The 20,907-nt window shown below is 47.5% G+C and overlaps 2 protein-coding genes across 5 annotated transcripts in view; one reads left to right on the top strand and one right to left on the bottom strand.

Annotated features, from left to right (window-relative positions):
* Positions 1 to 20,907, top strand: part of CRCT1 (cysteine rich C-terminal 1) — a 239,033-nt gene that overhangs the window by 155,589 nt on the left and 62,537 nt on the right. The gene's annotated exons all lie outside the window — the stretch shown is intronic.
* The window catches only part of CRNN (cornulin), a 41,001-nt gene continuing 25,907 nt past the window's right edge, over positions 5,814 to 20,907 (bottom strand). Inside the window, 4 exon segments of one of the 4 annotated variants that reach the window (NM_001159659.1) lie at positions 6,133 to 7,190; positions 7,359 to 7,974; positions 9,374 to 9,524; positions 11,458 to 11,507. In NM_001159659.1, the coding sequence (NP_001153131.1) occupies positions 6,133 to 7,190; positions 7,359 to 7,974; positions 9,374 to 9,511 (1,812 nt within the window). In that variant the 5' untranslated portion in view covers positions 9,512 to 9,524; positions 11,458 to 11,507. 4 annotated transcript variants of the gene reach the window in all.

Here is a 20,907-nt window from a genome sequence, read left to right as displayed (position 1 = left end):
TGTTTCAGCTGAGCCGTGATAGGAACTCCAGAGAAACAATATTGAAAGGACTAGTCACTCGTATCTCCTGGGCAGTGCCTTTTCTCCCACATGGGCCCATATCGTGATCAGAGTTGGTCACGACTCAGAGGAGGAGAGTTCATTTCCTGATTTGGAGGTTAATGGCATCTGGCCGGCCATTCACCCTGATGGAGGTCCATTGCCACCATAGACCTTGCCAATGGGAGGTGGCCCTCTCGCCTAGACACAGACTGCTTGTATGGCTGAAGCCTCACTGGTTCCATGACTCCCCTTTTCTAGCTTTGAATAACTCCCTTCTCCTTTCTGAATGAAAGGTGAATACATTTAGTTAAAATTGCAGTCAGATTCTGTTAGCTTGGATACCTTTCTTTTAAAGACTGACCATGAGTCTCTCTGATTTAATCCAGTCCGTCGTTTAACATTTACAAGGAATCTCTATTCATTTATATCTGAAGCTTGCGGATGGGGAGGAATCTCACTGTGGCTTTCAGATCCATCCAGCAAGACGGGGAGGCTTAGAGGGGACAGGCTGCCTGCTCTTGCTTCTCCATGACTCACTCTTGCTTGACTTCTCTTTCAGAATCACTAATGCCTTCATTTTTTCCCCCAAGTGTTCAAGGGTAGCCCTCTTCTTCTTCCTAGAACCTCCTTGACAACATGAATCCCAAGGATGTTGTGTATTCCAAGGCGTCAGTGGGCTCCATGTTTCATGGCAAAAATCTACTTAGGGGGCTGGAAGTGGAACTGGAAGGGCCACTCTCTATGACTTCCTCCTGATAAAAAACTTTTTTTACATATTGAGATATAGAGAAGTCATTCTGGCTTACACATGAGTTAACTTGAATTTTATTCTAACTAAAATAGCCTTTTTGTAGCCTACCAAACATACACCGTATGTCTGTCTGAATTATGAAAGAAGAGGGCACACTGGCCTGACCAGAAGTAAAGAATGTCCATATTAAAAATAAAGACTAGGGAGTTCCCGTTGTGGCTGAGTGGTAACAAAACCGACTAGTATCCATGAGGATGCAGGTTTGATCCCTGACCTCACTCAGTAGGTCAAGGATGCATCACTTCTGTGAGCTGTGGGTAAGTCGCAGGCACAGCTCGGATCCCCTGTAGCTGTGGCTGTGGTGAAGGCTGGCAGCTGCAGCTCCATTTAGATGACTGGCCTGGGAACTTCCTCATGCCATGGGTGTGGCCCTAAAAAGCAAAAAAAAAAAAAAGAAAAAAAAGAAAAAAGAAAAAGGAAAGAGAGGAAGGGAGGGAGAAAGAAGGAAGGAAGGAAAGAAAGAAAAGGAAAGAAAAAGAAAGAAAGAATGAAAGAGAGAGAGAAAGAAAGAGAGAGAAAAAAAGGAAAGAAAGAAAGAAAAAAAGAAAAAGGAAAGAAATAAAAAGAAAAAAGATTAAATGCCCCTTACTGGGATGCCAGTGCCGGTCCTCCTTTGACGATAAGACTCCCTTCCCAGTTGCCAAGGCGATGCTAACTTGCTGAATAGTGCTGGTCTGGCTTTTCTTTCTTTCTTTCTTTCTTTCTTTTTTTTTTAAACCTTGAAAAAAATGTAACCCTGTCTCAGTGTTCCTTATTCTGACAAAATATAAAACTGCTGAAAGCCCCGCTTCTTCAGAGAAGTTTCCCAGAGTAATCTGGGAAGTGGGCTTCCAGGCTAGTCCTCCATTTGGCTGAAATAGAACTCTTTTCTATTCTTACAATGGATTGTTTATTGATTATTTTTGCAACATTCCCAGCCCCTTTGGGTAGATCCTCACACACTCCCGTGCCCTTTTTTTCTCCGTGAGTTGTGATCAGTCACTAAGTTTATATCCAAAAGATCTGGTTAGTCCTGCCTCTGCCATCTTCTAACTGCATAGCTTTGGCATACTAAAGACTCTCCATTTTCTGGAGTTCCCATTGTGGCACAGTGGAACTGAATCCGGCTAGGAACCATGAGGACGCGGGTTCGATCCCTAGCCTTGCTTAGTGTGCTAAGGATCCTGCGTTGCTGTGAGCTGTGATATAGGCTGGCAGCTGTGGCTCTGATTAGACCCCTAGCCTGGGAACCTCCATATGCTGTGGGTGAGGCCCTAAAAAGCAAAAAATAAATAAATAAATAAATAAATAAAAAGACTCTCCATTTTCTTATTCCATATGAGCTTGATTGTACTTGCCTTGCCAAAATCACAGTCGTGCATAAAGGTTATATGAACCAACATATGTGAAAGGAGAGGGCAAGTCATTCCATTTTTTTCAATAAATACCCGTTGAACACTACTAGTGGACAGGATCTACCTCAGGTCGGGGGAAACAGCAAGAACAAAATAGGCAGGTGTAATAATGATGAATTTTGCCAAATGCCCTTCACTGAGGTTGCCTCATTTCACATCCCCACCAGAAGGATGTGCGAACACTTGTCCACAGCCTTGCCTACAAATTCTGTTCTCAAAAAGTGTATTCTCAAGTCTGTTATCTCTCTTTTAGATTTTTGCCAAGCTTTTGGTGAGACATGGTCTCTCGATATAGTTTTAATTCATATTGCTATTAGTGTGAATGGATGCGTTTTAGCGTCTTTTTATATATTTCAAGATAATTTATTTCTTCAGATATTTCAACTATCTGTTTATATCTTTTGCCCATTGTTATTTCTTATTTTGTGTATTTATGCTTTCTCACCTGCAGTTTTTTTTTAACCTTTTTAGAAAATTAGGTAGATTAGTGACTTTCTACTTTGATAACTCAAAGAAAGTGGTTATTTATTTATTTATTATTTACTTTATTGTATTGCTTTTCTATTTTCTTAGCCATTTCTCTTGTACCTTTTAAAATTATCCTTATATTATATTTTTTATTGGTACTTTTCTAGCTTTTCAATTAGCACATTTAATTCACTTATTTTAATTTTATTCACCTCTAGTTAAGGTTCTGAGTTTTTCCTGGAGCATTCATGTAGCTGTGATCTATAGATCCATCAGTATCTAGTTTGTCATCATTCTCTAAAAGTTCTGCAGTTCCATTAGTTTTGTATTCATCATCCTTTATCCCAAAACTGTTTAATACAGTGTATGTCTATTGTTAATTTCCAACAACAAAAGCAACAACAAAGATTTGGCAATATTCGTTGATAGTGCATATGTCTATAAGCAAGCTATTTGTATTATTTCTATTTTTGAATAGTGCATTGAGGGTTTCTTTGTGGCCTAATGTTAAATATTTCATGTGTAGGAGGTGTATTTTTTTATTGTTGGGTTAGCATATTGGTAAATTATATATATATAAAATTACATTTTAATATATGTATTGTTTAATTGGCCTCTACACTTACTTCTTAAGCTGAAAATACCCTATTATTTCTGTGTTTTACAAGATTTGTCCTTGTACTTACTGTAGTTTCTGCTATATGAGACTTGTGCTACATTGTTGAAAGGATAGATACTGAAATTATTATATTATCATTGTGAAGTTATACCCTTTGACATTTTAAAGTGTCCTTCTTGGTCTTATTTAATGCTTTTTTGACAAATTCTGTCTTGTCTGGGATCAAGCTCATGACACTTCTTAATAAATTTTGTTTTAATCTGCATTTTCCTGATTTTTGTTAACTCATCATTTTAAAAATAATTTTCTGAATCTCCTTGATTTGAATGGCTCTTGTGAAAAGCATAGGCTTACATGGAACCTATGAAGATGTGTTTTTTTCAATAGTGAATTAGGCCTTTAATATTATTGTTATTATTATTATTAGTTTTGCTTTTCCAAGCCACACCCATGGCATTTGAAGTTTCCCAGGCTAGGGGTCAAATCAGAGCTACAGCCGCTGGCCTATATCACAGCCATAGCAACACAGGATCCGAGTCACATCTGCAACCTATACCACACCTCGTGGCAATGCCAGATCCTTAACCCACTAAGCAAGGCCAGGGATCGAACCCACATCCTCATGGATCCTAGTTGGGTTCATTAACCCCTGAGCCAAGAAGGGAACTCCAAGCCTTTTACATTATTATTATAAACTGGATGTCTGACCTCAGTCGGCCATGCCCCTTTATTTCACATTTATGCAAATATATTTCCTGTACATAAAAAACATCATTCCCTAATATTGTTGTTTTATTTGCTTTATTTCCTGCAAAATCTTTTGATGTTGAGAAAGTTTTATATTTTTGTTCTGTTATTATTTTGATAGTAACATCTGTATGTAGTAAGTGTCCCCTTCCTTTTTTAATATACTATTTATCCTCTACTAAGAAATAATGGAATTTTCTAACAGCCTTTTTCACTCTCCCCACCTTTTTTCTTTCTCAATATCTAAAATGAAGTGATATCATTTTACTCCCAGGGTTTTTAAAAATATTTTATTTTGGGAGTTCCCGTCGTGGCGCAGTGGTTAACGAATCCGACTAGGAACCATGAGGTTGCAGGTTCCATCTCTGGCCTTGCTCAGTGGGCTGGGGATCCAGCGTTGCTGTGAGCTGTGGTGTAGGTTGCAGACGCGGCTCAGATCCCACGTTGCTGTGGCTCTGGCGTAGGCCAGTGGCTGCGGCTCTGATTGGACCCCTAGCCTGGGAACCTCCATATGCCGCGGGAGCGGCCCAAAGAAATAGCAAAAAAAAAAAAAAAGACAAAAAAAAAAATTTTATTTTATTTTATTAAACTATATTGATTTACAATTTTGTGCCAATTTCTGCTACAAAGTGACTCATATATATGTGTATATATGTGTGTGTATGTATGTGTATATATATATTCTTTTTTAACATTATTTTCCATCATGACTTATCCCAAGAAATTGCTAATTCCTGTGCTGTACAGTAGGACCTTGTTGTTCATCCTTTTTAAATGTAATAGTTTGCATCTTCTAGTTCCAAAGTCTATATGCTTATGTAAAATGACTAGTGAACTTTATTTTCAACATAGTTTCTCCTTTTTCCTCTTTTTTTTTTTTTTTTTTTTTTTTTCATTTAAGGGCGGCATCCACAGCATATGGAAGTTCCCAGGCTAGGGGTTGAATCAGAGCTACAGCTGCCAGCTACGCCACAGCCACAGAAACACAGGATCCAAGCCAAGTCTGTGACCTACACCACAGCTCACAGCAATGCCAGATCCTTAACCCACTGAGCGAGGCCAGGGATGGAACCCATATCCTCAGGGATACTAGTTGGGTTCTTAACCTGCTGCGTCACAATGGGAACTCCCTCTTCCTCCATTTTTTGTTAGCTTCCTCCAATTTTTTCTATTACATTTATATGTCAAAGCATATGCTATAAAACGCTATTCTGTCATCTTTATCCCCATCATTTAGTCTTATTCTACACCTAAATATATTGAAATGCACTGTATCATATCGTAGAGCAAATATTTTTTGGTTCTGGGGTTTTTGGATTGTTTTAGAAGCTCCTTGTTTAGTCGATTCTCTGTGAAGGAAACACTGTTCCCTGGGTCCTTACAAGTTCTTTACTGTTTGTCCTTGACCTTTATACCTTACAAAGTGAACAGAGACTTAACACCCTAGAATTAGAGGTCATGGAAAATTGACACTAGCTTTATCTACCTAAATCCTGCTTATTTTTTAAAGGAATTTGCCTGAAAAAAGCTTCTCGTGGTTGAAAACTTTCCTGATCCATCTCTGCCAAGTATAAAAACATGGTGTCTCCTCTCTGTGACTCTTATAACTCTCAGAGTCTTGTTTTCTCAACCAGAGGCTCTTCAAGGGTAGGGCTCAGGTCTGGTTCCTCATCAAAGCCCTGCATCCTTAGCCCCTCATGTCAGTAATGACTGAATGGACCACAGAGCCCAATTGCTTAGGAAGGTTTTATTGATGCCTTAGGATAGATGGGGCAATGGCCAGATGGCAGAAATTAAAGTAGCTCTGAAAACCCCCATGGACTAAGGAAAGTTTGGCACAAGCGGATGACTCTGGAGAGGGTCTGCACAGCAAAGCAGGTAAGAGAAGAGTTTAGGATACACAGCACCTTACAGAAACAGTCTCACTGAGAAAGACCGAAGAGAGGAGCTCCGCGATGAAGAGCTGATGTCTGGGGACACGCTGGCTGTACATGCCAACTGCACTCTGCTCTCCTCCCCGTGCTGGCCCCCGGAGGCCAGGGCTGGGACACTCATAGCTTGCCACTTCTGAAGTAGGAATACAGCCCCCTGGCTGTGAGGCCTCGGTTCCCTTCTGGCTGGGCCGCCTCCCCGCCTTGTGCTGAAGGCACCCTGGTGTGCAGGCTGCCCTGGTCCTGCCTTGGGATCACTGTCTCCCCTGCGAGGTCATCCACCCACTCCTGTTTAACCTCGGTGGTGGGCTCGCTCTCTCCCTGCCCTCCTGTCACACGGCACGTGGGGTGAGTGCTGCAGCCGTCCTGTCTGCCTGTCGGCGTGCTCGCCCCAGTCTGGGCCTGTCCTCCCAGCACCGTCTCTCCTGCCGCGTTGCTGCTCTCTTGTGTCTGTCTTTGACCACTGTCTGACTGCCTCTCAGTCTGGCCCTGATCTCTAGCCCCTGTGTGGCCTGCAGTCTGGCTGCTCTCCTGCTCCACGGTCCCGGTGATACCTTGTGTCTGCACATATCCTCCTGTCACAACCTGGCTTGTCTGACTCCTGTCTTGACTGTGGGTCTCAGTCCCCCTGGTCTGGCCACAGGTGGGCTCCTGTGGCTGGATGCTCGCACTTCCTGTCTGATGGCTGCTGCCCTGCTCCACGGTCTGGGTGCCACCTTCTTGTGTCTGAAAGTGTCCTCCTATCACTACCTGGTTCGTCTGACTCCTGTCCTGACCATTGGTCACAGTCCCTCTGGTCTGGCCACTAGCAAACTCCTGTGCCTGGATAGTAGCATGTCCTGTCTGATGGCTCCTATTCTGCTCCACGATCTGGGTGACACTTCTTTGTGTCTGCACATGTCCTCCTGTCACAACCTGGCTTGTCTGACTCCTGTATTGACTGTGGGTCTCAGTCCCTCTGGTCTGGCCATAGGTGGGCTCCTGTGGCTGGATGCTGGCACTTCCTGTCTGAAGGCTGCTGTCCTGCTCCGCGATCTGGGTGTGTGTCTGGGTTTGTGACCCTGCTTGTGTCTGCACATGTCCTCCTGTCACAACCTGGCTTGTCTGACCCCTGTCTTGACTGTGGATCTCAGTCCCTCTGGTCTGGCCATAGGTGGGCTCCTGTGGCTGGATGCTGGCACTTCCTGTCTGATGGCTCCTGTCCTGCTCCACGGTCTGGGTTTGTGACCCTGCCTGTGTCTGAATGTGTCCTCCTGTCCCCACTTGGCTTGTCTGACTCCCATCTTGACCATGAATCTCAGTCTCCCTGGTCTGGCCATAGGTGGACTCCTGCGGCTGGACGCTGGTGCTCCCTGTCTGATGGCTCCTGTCCTGCTCCTCAGTCTGGGTGTGTGTCTGGGTCTGAGTTCTGGTTCCTGTGACGGTCCCACTTGTCTGCGGGGCTCTGTCCTGTTCCCTGGTCTGCGGCTGCCCCTCTTCGTCCCTCTCTCTGGTCTGAGGACTCCTGTCCTTGCACACTCTCTGGGGCTGCTCCACGTGGCCCCTGGCTTGTGTCAGCTGGCTGGTTCCCTCCTGTCTCTGGGACTCAGACTGGTTGTCCTGGTGACTGACCTGAGCAGCACTGATGTCCTGACCTTGGGTCTGAGGCCCAGGCCCGCCCTGTCCTCTGGAGGCCTGCTCACTCTGTGCACTGCCACTCCCCGCATGGTCCTGTCCTCTCCCAACCCTTCCCACGGATGTGCTACTTCTTTGTCCTCCCCCCAGGTCCTGGGAGGCTGCAGACACGCGGCTTCCAGACTCCTGAGATCCACAAGCTCCCTCAGGACTCTCACTCAGTGTCCGGAAACAGGCCTGGGCAACTTTAAACACCAAGACCAAGAATTCCTTGAATTCCACTGTCCCTGTGTCATCTTCATCCAACAGGCGCAGGACTTCGTCCACAGTGGCTGGATCATGGGGTTTCTGGGGAGGAGATGAGGCTAAGTCAGCATCCCCCCACCCCAGAAGGACATGGTCAGGCTGGACCACAGCTTGCAGGCATGCCAACCATGAGCCTGGGAGCCCACCTGCTCAGCGCCCCCACACTGCGCACACACAGACACACACACACACACACACACACAGAAATAGCAGCACTAACATGAAATCACTTTCTTTTTTTTTTCCTTTTTCGCTGTCCCCATGGCATGTGGAGTTCCTGGATCCGGGATCAGATCCATTTCGCAGTTGTGACCTAAGCCACACCTGCTACAACGCCAGTTCCTTAACCCACTGTTCCTGGCCAGGGGTTGACCCTGCGTCCCAGTGCTCTCAAGATGCTGTCCATCTCATTGGTAGGTGAGGGGAGGAGAGTAAATCCTGCAGCAGGGCCTGCGCCCGACCACACGCACTCCGCCTTCCCATTCGTAAAACATCAGAGAGGCCAGAGGCAGAGCCACAGTGGGAACTCCCTGAAGTCACTTTCATTTAGTCCAGCCTCCCTCCCTCAAGGGTAGGAAGCATGCTTTGTTTTGTATCCTGTGTCTGGCCCAACTTCTAGCCTATAGAAGAACTGGATAAAGATTTAATCAAGAACAAATCAGTGAATGAGCTCATATAGATCCTTTGGGCTGTCCTCTGCCCTGGCCCCTGACATGAAGCTGTGTTTTCTCCAGGGAATCCAACCTTAAGAGATGTACAGCAGGAAGACAGCCCCTCAGGAATTCTGTGAGATCTTCACTGAGGCTCCGTGATTTGCCAGGATGGGGTGGGAGGGGGTCTGGTGGAACCATGGGTTGCCCTGAGCATGCATCCTCCTGTGTCCCACGTCCCTGCCCCCAAGACTTTCACTATCATGATTGCTTTGGCGGCAAATCAAAGGCAGGGAGAGGGAGGGGGGTGCATCAAGGCCCTAGGTCTGGCTTGCCAGGGACGGGCTCCCAGAGTCTCCCCCAGCTGCTAACCTGCTCTCCAAAACCTCACCTCCGATGCGACTACTTCGCTAACTTGTCTGCACAACTGCTTTGTGCCAGGCACAGAGCCATGCTTCTGAATACTTATTAATAGATGATCAAACTTCTGATGGACATAGGAAATGGCCACCATATCACATTTAAGAAGCAGCAGAGAGGAGCAATTATTTTCGTCTCTGTAATAGTCAAAGGCTCTGCTCCTCTCTGAGCTGTCCCTTTAGCAGTCTCTCCCCCTGTCTCCAAATTAGAATTAATCAGTCAGGGTATTTTCTCTAAGGGCCTGTCTACTCTTGTGGCCATCTCTACTCCATCTCTTTCTCCTGGATCTGGCGGCTGTCACTTCAGTGTCCAGAGGCAAACATGTTCATTGAATGCCCCCTCCTGCCCCTCCCCCACCGGGCGCAGCGTACCACGATGACGTCAGCAAGCTCTTGCTCCAGGAGCCTTTTCAGCTCCCCTCGGGTGAGCACCGCGCAGTCGCCCTCCGTCCTGGCGTATCGCCTGAAGGCTTCAATGATCCCATTAATGTTTCGCAGTAACTGAGGCATCTTGGGAGTCAAGCTGGAGAAAGAGGAGAAGCCCCTTGAGGGCTCTGTAATCAACCTCAGCAGTTTCCTACGGAGACTCCAGCTTCTCAATCCTTTCCTTGCCTATTCAGCTCTGCCTCTGGCCTCTCTGATGTTTTACGAATGGGAAGGCGGAGTGCGTGTGGTCGGGCGCAGGCCCTGCCGCAGGATTTACTCTCCTCCCCACCACCTACCTGTCAGGTGAGCTGGACCGGTCACCTTGCCTCTCCACACCTCAGTTTACTCACTATGAGAGGGAGGTGGTACTGGTATTTATTTGATAAAATTATTGTAAAAATTAAAAGATAATTCATATAAACACTTGGCAGATGCTGGTTTATACTAAGTGCTAGTTATTAAATATCATTTTATGTTATTAGATCATATATTATTCGTGTACATTTACATACACTCTACTGCTCACGAAGCCTTTCAAGTGCATCATCCCTTATCGTCTATACTGTCCTATTTTTTATAGGTGAGGAAACAGAGAAGTTAGGTCATTTGCCCAAAGCCACACAGCTAGTAAGAAAACAGGAAATCCGAGAATCCAAGTGCAGTGAGCCTTCTAGACTGCACCTGTGGACAGGGCCATGCCTCTGCCTATCATGAGTGTTAGGGCCCCGATGGGAACACCAACGGCCAGTAAGTACATAGGTGAGTCAACCTTTGCCTCCAGTGGGGCCTGAGCAGGAGCTCCAGGGCCCAACTCTGCCCTTTCCAGCTTCCTTTGCAGACGATGTTCAGGAAGAGTCTGGGCTACCAGCTGCTGGGAATGCTGAGGAGGGGGCGCCTTCCCTGAGTGGGTGGCCTTCCTATTCTGAGAGGCCAAGCTCCTTTGAATGTGACCTCTGTCCTCAGTGCTTGGACCTGGGTGGAGGTCAGCTGCCCTTGTAGCTGTGTGGCCCCGCCAAGCCCACAGCCCTGGTGGCCTAGGAGGACAAGAAGGGAGGGGTTTTCGGGGCTCCCCAGTTTGGCAGATGGGCAAGGGGCAAAGCGACCCAGAGATGCTTTGAGCAAAAGCCTCACAGAGACCAAAAGACATGACTGTCTGAGATGGTGAGGTGCAAATGCAGAGGTGATGGAACGTGCAGAAGCTGAGACCCAAGGGAGAGAGGACCATGGCGAAGGAAAGCGAGGGGCCGGGGAGAAGGAAGGCATGATCAGGGGACAGAACGAGGAAAAGAAGGCGGGGGGCCTCTGTTCTAGAGGAAGCAGGTCAGTGTGGAAGGTTACAGACCCAGGGGACTTTTCAGAGGGAGAGCGTGCTGCTGTCATCCCGAAGCAAAAAAGTTCAGGCAGACTTTGCCTTCCTGTGTACCTCAAGGTACAAAACTCAGAAAACCGCACGCACCTCGACAGAGACATGAAAAGATCTTGGTGTTTTATTTTTGTTGTTTTTGTTTTTCCTACGCGGCAGACCTTAGCCACAGACCTATCAGCAGTGAAGATAATAAGATGACCTTTTAGTTATACTTCAGTCCCTTAGGATAAGTGCACAAACCCATCTTGCCTAAATATGGCCCGGGATTGGGGAGGGCCGCCCTGTAAGCCCCTCTCTCCATGAGAAAGCACAACCCCAGTGTTGGGTTGGCAGAATAACCTGGTTTCCTAGACTCTGAGCACTGCAAAGAGGCTTCTAGAACCTTAAGAACCAGAGACTTCTGCTGATCCGGGAAGGCACGTGGGTGGTTCTGTTGCTCCTGCCAACACAGCCCCCAGTGAGGAGCTGCTGCCAGGCCAGCCGCGGGGGGAGGCAGAGAGCAGCGGCGCCTGGTTTGCCCAGGGCTCAATGGGAATAGAGACTTCCTGCCCCAGCCGCTGCTGGCCAACCTCTGGGCTCCTACCTAGCTGGCAGCCCTGGATTAATGCGTTCCGATCCCCAAGACACTGAGAGTGAGGACGAGGCTCCTCAAGAAGGGACTTACCTAATGTAAGGGCGGGCTGGAGCAAGTGGCTGTTATGCGGTGTGTGGAGTGCCAGGTGAGCGGGACAGAAACCTCTTATAAGAGATTTAACTGAGGCTAATGTTTTAGACAGGCTGTCCCCGCCCCGCGGATAGGCTTGATTCCTCCAAGCCCCGCCCAGCCTCCCCTTCCTTCTTGTCTCTTTCACCTGCAGGTCTAATTAGCAGGCCCCTCCTCCCACATTTGGTGCCCTCTGTCCATCTCTCTCTCGGGCTGTCTGCGCATGACAGAGCATCACACATCCAATGTGATGGGCTCAGCAGTGCTCCGCCCGGTGGGGGACCGGTGGAACAGTCCTCATCCCTATGACCGTCTGGTCACGGGACTCCTCTTTTTAGTGCAAACGCTCATGAACATTTCCATCTATTGAGGGTTATCCTTTTCAAAGTGGTCACTTTGGGAAGTTATACGTGTTTTTCTGATGATGTTGCTATTCCTTAGAACATTCTTGGAATTCTTGTCATGGAATTAACTTTTCCTACCAAGTGTATGAGACACACAAGAAATCCAATCTCATTTCTTTTTGGTTGGCCTCATTTTCGATAAAAACAAAGACAGGAGTTCCCATTGTGGCACAGCAGAAACGAATCCGACTAGTATCCATGAGGACGCAGGTTGGATCTGTGGCCTTGCTCAGTGGGTTAAGGATCCGGTGTTGCCGTGAGCTGTAGTGTAGGTGGCAAACTTGGCTCGGATCCTGCGTTGCTGTGGCTGTGGCTCCGATTCGACCTCTAGCCCAGGAATTCCCATATGCCGCGGGTTTGGGCCTAAAAAGCAAAAAAAAAAAAAAAAAAGAAAGAAAAAAGAAAGTTAGTTAATACCTTTCCCCCACAACTCTATCCTGTAGGTAGGTAGTGTTTTGCAGCTGGTGGGAGAAGAGGCTTAGGATGATCATGTGTAATCCTTCATTGCAAAGACAGAGAACTCAGCTTGTCAATTGATCAGCAAATATTTATGGAGGGCCTGCTCCATTTCAGACACAGAGCTAAGGCTTGAGGATTCAGTGTTGACCAGGATGGCAGCAGGTTCTCATCTCAGGGAGTTTACAGCCTGGCCGTCCCAGGAGAAAGTCCCCAGGCAGGTAATAGTAAAGGCAATCACTGATTGGATTTGATTTTCATTACCATCTCATTTCCTTAGATGTACATGACAGCCATGTGAGGTGGTGTGGCCAAGCCTCTTATAATTGAGGATGCTCAGAATCCTCAGAGAAGTAGCCACTCTGGGTGGATGGGACAAAGCTACATAAGAGCCCCTCGACTTCGGGCTGTGGTTCCCCCTCTCACAGCACACTGCTGCTCATTCTTTTCTGCACGCCTTTGGGTACTTTCCATACATCAAATATATCCCTCATGGATGAAGAACAATCATCCTTGAAGATGCTGAGAAGGAAGCATTCTTAGCTCTGAAGTCAAGTCCCAAAGGAGCTCCTAAGCCACACTTTTGCGCTTATAGCTTCCTGAGTGACTCTGGATGGGCAAAGGCATCTTGGCAGTCCTCTTACATGCCAGCATGCAGCATACAGGAAAGGCAGCAACAGGATGGGCAGGTGTCGTCAGGGCTTTGGTGGCAGTGTCTGATGTACCGAGGGAAGCCTTGCAGCCATGGCAGGAGTCTCAGTACTAGAGGAAGAGCAGGAGTGAGATCAGACTGCAGGAGAGGCATGGCACACTTGGTGGTTGGAGAGGTCTGTCTGCAAGGGCAGGGGCAGGCTCTGGTCCTGGGGAGGGGAGATGTTGCTATGGTAACTGGTCAGCGTTAGGAAAAGCCGGTATGAGAGGGGGAAATTGGGGAACAAGAAGGGGTTCCATCTAGCAGATTAGACCTTCCTGCCGTGATTGATGTGTAAAGACTTCTCTGAAGGGCCTTAGGACTTCCAGAAAGATTTGAGAACAAAGGAAAAGTAAGTTAAGAAAGTGATAAGCCAGTATCTGTGGGATAACTGTGAGCCAGGTATCATTCCATCTGATTTACATCCAATCCAGATGAAGAAACTGAGGTAGAGAGAGGTTATGTAAGCTACCCAAGGTCACATACTTAGAGAGTGATACACCTGAACTTAGGCCCGTCTGCCTCCAAAGCCTGTGTCCCCTGAGCCCAGGGACAGTGGGAGGTGGTGGCTCTGAAGAGCTGGGGCTCCACAGAAGTAGAGCTAAGTGAGGTATATGTATGCATGGGGTGGAGGGAGGTTGGCTGGAGTGGGTGGGTGGGGCTGGGGGAGGTGAGGAGGTGACAGAGCTTGGGACCAACAGTCTCTAATTGAGTGTGTGAGTTTGTTAGATTGTCCATTTATGAAGAATTGATCCTTTATATATCTGTGGCTGTGCTGGAGGGCACAGAGGCCAGGGGCAGAAGTTGAGTCAAACTCTTCTCCTCTGCTCCCTCTGCCTTGGTGTACACAGAAAAATCTCAAAGACACAAACTCAGGTGAGGCACAGGGTGACAGGCATGGTTCTCAGAGGAGAAAGAACAGTGGACACATCTGGGCCTCCTTGTCCTCTCTCAGCCCCAACTGGAGTCTCTTCTCCCCAAACCACCCTTCCAGGGCCCTGGTCTGAGCATTCTGGAAGCCCAGATGCTCAAGTTCATCCCCAGAAATACCAGGGAGGATCAGGATACCAGAGACGGCCCTGTTGATACAGTTTCGAGTGACTTAGTGAGTATCTGTCAGACATTCAGAGCCTAATCTCTGACCTGACAGGTTGTGTAGGCCCTGCTGTTTCTCCCAGTGGATTCAGGCAGGAAGCACATAGCTAACACCATCATTAGCACCCTTGGTTTGGCCAGGAAAGCTGGGAGATGCCATTTTAAAGAGACTCTGAATGTCCAGATCTAGGAGCCCAACCCCTAGGCAGAGCTCCTGAAACAAGCACACTGGAAGAGTCTGACCTCCTTCTTCCACCGGGAAACAGAGGAAATATGGAAGGAGGGGACATTCTTCCCTTTCCTGCTTCATAGCGCTCAGAACTCTACCAAGTCCTGGTGGTGTAAAGGTTTGTTTAAATGTAATGGTAACAGGCACTTCCCAGTACACCCTTAGTCCTGTTATAACCATTAGCCAATAGTATGGATGGACGCATCAGTTCCCACAATACCCAGGATGGTGCTGCTCTTTTGCCTGCCTGAGGCCTCTTCCTGTCTCGAATGTGGTCCTGTTCTATTTCCTCCATACAGATGGCTCGCACCCGTTCAGAACAACTCAAACACCACTGAGTCTGTAATGTATTTCCAGATTATCCCAGCCGCATGCGATCTCTCTTAAACATATAGCTTGCCCTCAGTAACCTTTAGTTGGTGCTTTTTTTTTTTTTTTAATTGCTTTTTAGGGCCACACTTGCGGCATAAGAAAGTTCCCAGGCTTAGGGTTGAATCAGAGCTGCAGCTGCTGGTCTATACCACAGCAACCTGGTATCTGAGCTGCATCTTTGACCTATGCCACAGCTCATGGCGATGCCGGATCCTCAACCCACTGAGTGATGCCAGGGATCAAACCCGTGTCCTCAAGGATACTACTTGGGTTTGTTTCTTTGAGCCACAATGGAAACTCCCTATTGTGCAGAATTTTTTTTACTCTGCTGTCATTATCATTGCTTGTCTGTTTGCTTAATCATCCTTTCTTGATTGTTCCCCTCTTTGAGAACAAGGCTGGTTTGCTGTAAGGAAGTGATAGCTTGATGTGGAAGCCGGGTCCATTCATCAAGGGAGTGCTGCTTTCCTTTGAAACCACTGGGTGATGTGTCCCCCACACCAGGCCTAGCCCCATCTTCCATCCCACTAGAGCTACTTGGCTTCATTCCCTGGCCCTGCAGCATAGAGTGGGATGGCCAAGCATCTAACACAGAGGAGCTCCCAGGACCAAATGGGGGAAATTTCGACTGCCGCTCTAGTGGGGAAGGACTGGATCTGCGCTGGTCTCCGTACAAGCCCTACAAACCTGTCTGTCCTGCTCTCCACTAGGGTTGGTCAGTGTTTGGCTGTTTCCTCCTTCATCGATCAAAGCACTCAGCCAAGGATGAGCCAGGATTAAAGGGTGATGACAGGGTGTTCTGAGCACACTGAGTGACAAAGGAACACTGAGGGTGTGCAAAGGTGAAAGCCAAGAAGTAGGGAGTTAATTTGGGGCCTGGAATGCAGTTCTTCACCCGCAGGAAGTGGGTGAGGTGTGGCGGGCCATGGGCTGCTGAGACCATTCTAAGTGCCACTGGCTACAGAGAAATGTACACATTCATTCATTCATTGTCTTCATCTTGATGTTAGGAAGTCAAGGAGGCACACACGGAATTGTTGCCATGGTGCAGTGGATTAAGAATCTGACTGTAGAAGTCCTCTTTGCGGGTCAGTGGAAACGAATCTGACTAGCATTCATGAGGACACAGGTTCGATCCCTGGTCTCTCTCAGTGGGTTAAGGATCTGGTGTTGTCGTGAGCTGTGGTGTGGGTAGCAGATGCATCCTGGATCCTGCATTGCTATGGCTGTGGTGTAGGCTGGCAGCTGTGCCTCCGATTTGACCCCTAGCCTGGGAACCTCCATATGCCACGGTTGCAGATTTATCATAGGCTTCCTTCAGGTTTTTTTGGTGTTAGTTTATATACCATGAACTCTTTGAAAGCAAAGGGATAGATAGCTCATGTTTAGAGCCATTATGTGCAGGTCAAGCCAAAGTGAAACTACTGTTTTCTGTGAAACAGAAGGAGAGGACGATCAACTGGCACAATTTTTGTTGGGTAGGAAGTGCGATGCAGCATGGCGGTGAGGCTGCCTCTGGTCACCTGCATGCCGAGCTGCTATAGGACTCTCTGGGGCAGTGACTGAGTGTTGGGCTGTCCAGCTCTGCCGCCTGAGTGCTGAGAAGCTGCTTTCACTCCCTGATTCCCAAATCGAAGGCTTCTGATGTTTGGTGGCCTTTGCAGTTGCTGTTAGCCTTCCATGAACCGACCTGCCTGCCAACCCTGGCTGCCTAAGGAATCTGACCCCTGCCTATGCTATATCGTTTTTCGAATATATGCTGGTGCAGTGGCAGCAGTGGCCAAGGCAGACCTCACTTCCTCCCTACACACTGGTGTGGCCTGACGACTGAGTTTGAGTCCTGGACTGTGTAGGGGAGCTGGTCACAGGCAGGCCTGGAAGGTTGAATGGTGGCTGTGGCCAGTGTCAGGGAGCAGTCGCAGAAGCCAAAGGAGGAGCAAAATTCAGGTGAAATGGATGCCCTGACCATGGACATGAGCAGACACTGCTGAGGGGGTGGCGATGAGTCCATCAGGGTCAGGGTCGGGGGAGACCCTGTCAGTGCAAGGCCAATGGCTCCCTCACTGAGGAGAGACCAAGGCTCCATCTCGAGTGACTCTGCCCTGATCGTGCTGCAGCGACGGTGCGAGGTGATGTCCCCAGGCCATCTCTTAACCTCTCACAAACACCCTGAAGAGTTCTTATTCCATATTGCACAGCAGGGACCTGAGTTTCACAGAGGTGAAATGACACATCCAAAGTCACATGGTTCTGGGTGGAGAGAGGGCTGGAGCTGCTGTTTTTACCTGGCTTAGCCTCTTCCTGCACTCCATGCTGGGTTGGGGGTGGGGAGTGAGGAGCCTTGGTGGCCCCCAGTGGTAGGTAAAGCAGGTTTTGTCAACAGGCAGCCCTCTTCCACAGCCCCTGAGGTGGGTGGGAACAAGGCCTTAGGTGGAAGTTCACGTTGACGATGACGAGCCTGCGTCGAGTGGCAAATTCTCTAAAGCAGCTTTCTGAGGCATGGGTACCTCAGGAGTCACCTGGGGTCACAGAAGGTGGACCTCCTCCTTTGCTGTCACCAGCCAAGAACTTGGGGCTGCCCTCCTTGCTTCTGAATCTCTTTCTTAGCCTGCCCTGGAGCAGGCATGACTTCTTTTCCCCCTTTTGGTTAAAATGGAAACTGAGGGCTTCGCAGGCCAAACAGTCCCAGGACATAACCTGGCTCTGCCACTTATGGGCTCAGTGACTTAGAACAAATCCCTTAACTTCTCCAAGCTCTGGCCTCTTCTCTAAAAACGAAGCTTATGTAATGCCCCCTCCTTCATGGATGGTGTATAGATTAAAATAATGAATCTTCAGTGTTTTTCCTGGTGACTATGGGAAAGACACTCTCAACAGATAATAGATGTCTGATGTCAATTATGAAAATGGTCAAGAATACTGATGATAACAGAACACAAGCTGCTCAGGACTAGGCTCCAAGTCCTTATGCAAGAAGGCTTGCTGTGATTAAACAGAAGAACCAGAGGCTGCTATGGTGTGAGTGGGGTCTGCAGTAGTTTCTAGAGTGTAACACAGTGAATTATGGCTGTGCATGTGTGTTCACGTGTAGAGGATATTCCTCCTTAATTTGCAACATGTATTTCTCTCTTTTTTTTCTTTCTTTTTGTCTTTTGTCTTTTTAGGGCTGCACCCGCAGCACATGGAGGTGCCCGGGTTAGGGGTCTAATCAGAGCTACAGCTGCCAGTCTACACCACAGCCACAGCAATGCCAGATCCAAGCTGCATCTGTGACCTACAGCACAGCTCACGGCAACGTCGAATCCTTAACCCACTGAGCGAGGCCAGGGATCGAACCCTCAACCTCGTGGTTCCTAGTCGGATTCGTTTCCATTGCGCCACAATGGGAGCTCCAGTATTTCTCTATTCAGCACCAAATAAGACTGGAAGTAGTTTGAATTGCAGTTTCTGAAAAGTCTGAACTTCAAGCAACTGCAAATAGAACGCCAACAAGTTCTGGGAGTTCCCACTGTGCCTCAGTGATGATGAACCCGACTGGGATCCATGAAGACTCAGGTTCGATCCCTGGCCTCACTCAGTGGGTTAAATATCTGGTGTCGCTATGAGCTATGGTATAGGTCGCAGACATGGCTTAGATCTGGTGTTGCTATGGTTGTGGTGTAGGCAGACAGCTGTAGCTGCGATTCGACCAACTAGCCTGGGAATTTCCATATGTGTGGGTGCGGCCCTAAAAAAAAAAAGAAGCCAAGTTCTTTGCGATTTCTATAAAGGCTTACGGCCCAAGGAGGTGAACAATTTGGAGGTATGTTGACAAAGAAGGGGTTCGGCGTGTGACCACAGAAACAAAACAGCACAAGAAGGAAATCCAGAGAGGACCACCCCTGGGTGGTTCACCCATTCCTCAGTGGGGCGGGATTCCGCTTCATCCCAGAAGCACTCTGTACATTGTCTTGTAATTTCTGGTTCTGGTGAATGCGGTTCTTTAATATTTTTATCAAAGCTCAAAACATTTGTGCAACAATGTGGGTTCCATCATTTTGAAGGCTTCTCGCTGCCATTCCTAAGATCTGAGTTGAAAGAAGCCCTGCAGGTGTCCCTAAGGTTGGAGTCCTGAGCAGTAGGGGAGGGGCCCCTGGCTGCTGCCTTCTAGATCCAGGCCCAGATCTGGTGCATAAGTTGTGCAGCCTGCATCTCACCCAGAGGTTGTTTCTCTCTGGATATGCCCAGGTTTCACTGCCATTCCTCCTAAACGTGGCTTTTTCTTTGCTTTCTTTCTTTTTTTTTTTTCTTTTGGTCTTTTTAGGGGCACACCCGTGATATATGGGGGTTCCTGGGCTAGAAGGAGTTAAATCAGAGCTGTAGCCACTGGCCTACACCACAGCCACAGCAACGCCAGATCCAATCTGCCTCTGTGACCTACACCACAGCTCACGGCAACACTGGATCCTTCACCCATTGAGTGAACCCACGTCCTCATGGATTCTAGTCAGGCTCGTTAACGACTGAGCCACGACAGGAACTCCAGTGTGGCTTTTTCTTGGCTTGGTTCTCTTTGATCGCATGGCTGCCATGTATGAAAAATGAATCGCAAAATCTGCAAGGTGTGAAATGGTCCTAACTGGGGAAGGGCCATGTCTGCTCCACCATGAAGTGGTGTGTGTTTTGCTTCTCTTTCTTACCCAAGAGGGCTGTGCCCTTACGTACTTTCAGGACTAACAATTCTCTGGGTTTTTTGGTTTCATTTGTTTGGTTTGTTTTTAGCATCATGACCTTGCAGGTGGTGAGAGGATGGAGGCTGATAATGACAGACTAAAAAAAAAAACCTCCCCACTCCCTCGAGGCTGTGGAGATGGAGCTCTGTATTCGAAGAGCAGGTTCATGGCTTCTTCCTGTGGTCTGTGTATTAGTCAGGATTCTCCAGAGAAGCAGAACCATTAGAGTTTAAGGAAATGGCTCAGCCAACTTGGAGCAGGGCAGCCTGCTAGAAATTCTGGCAAGAATTGATGTCGTAGTCTTGAGGCCAAAGGCAACCAGGAGGGAAAATTCCCTCATTCCCTAGGACCTCAGTCTTTTTCTCTTAAGGTCTTCGATTGAGACGACAGGACCTACCCACATTATGGAGTGTAGGCTGCTTCATTTAAAACTGACTAACCGAGGAGTTCCCGTTGTGGCGCAGTGCAAGCGAATCCGACTAGGAACCATGAGCTTGTGGGTTCGATCCTTGGCCTCACTCAGTGGGTTAAGGATCCGGCAGACGGGGCTCAGGTCCTTCGTTGCTGTGGCTGTAGTGTAGGCTGGCAGCTGTAGCTCCAATTGGACCCCTGGCCTGGGAAGCTCCATATACCATGGGTGTGGCCCTAAAAAGCAAAAACAACCAACAAAAAAACCCTGACTTATTGAAGGCTTAATCACATCTAAGAAATACCTTTACAGCAATATCTAGACTGATATTTGAACAAAGCCCTGGGCTTCACAGCCTAGCTAGGTTGACAAATTAACCATCACAGCTTGGGTACTCTGGTTTGCCCAGTCCTGGCTTTTCACACTCTAGGATTCATCCTCATTCCTCCCTTGATTTCTTAGTAAATCATCAGTGCAATATATCTTGGTCTGTACTTTTATTACTTGTATTTTTTCCAAGAATTCTGCACCACCTTTCTTAATTTTAATAAAGCAATACTTTTTTTTCTTATTAAAATACTCTGTGTCCATGAAAAATTGAGACATCAAAAGGAAGAATACCACTCACCAGGAACAATCATTAGATCATATATCCTTCTGGTCATTTTTCTATATGTAAGAAATGATAATAATAAAATATAAAACTTACTATGTTCCTGTTATTAACTCATTCAACCTTTCCAGCATCAGTGAGGTAGGTACCATGATTATTTGTATAACAAAAGAGTTAAGGTACAGACGAGTTAAGTGACTTGCCCAAGGTCACACAGCTTGTAAAGGGCAGTTTCAGGCTGAGACCTAAGCACTCTAGCTCTGGAGTTTGGGCTTTATAGTGTCATTATAGTGTCCCTCTCTATATATTTTTTCTATAATTGGGGGATTGTTCGGTATACAATATGCTATTTATTTTTACCTGATTTTTCACAGTTAATTTGAAAATTTTTTTGAGTGTAGTGGATTGACAATGTTGTGTGAATTTCTGC

The sequence above is a fragment of the Sus scrofa genome, chromosome 4, assembly GCF_054392235.1.
Source record: "Sus scrofa isolate SSC_HxYL_T2T_F1_AM1 chromosome 4, Sscrofa_HxYL_maternal_Yorkshire_Landrace_v2.0, whole genome shotgun sequence".
In the NCBI taxonomy this organism is placed as follows: Eukaryota; Metazoa; Chordata; class Mammalia; order Artiodactyla; family Suidae; genus Sus; species Sus scrofa.
Note: the sequence above shows the minus strand (reverse complement) of the source record. Positions and strands in the feature narration are given on the sequence as shown.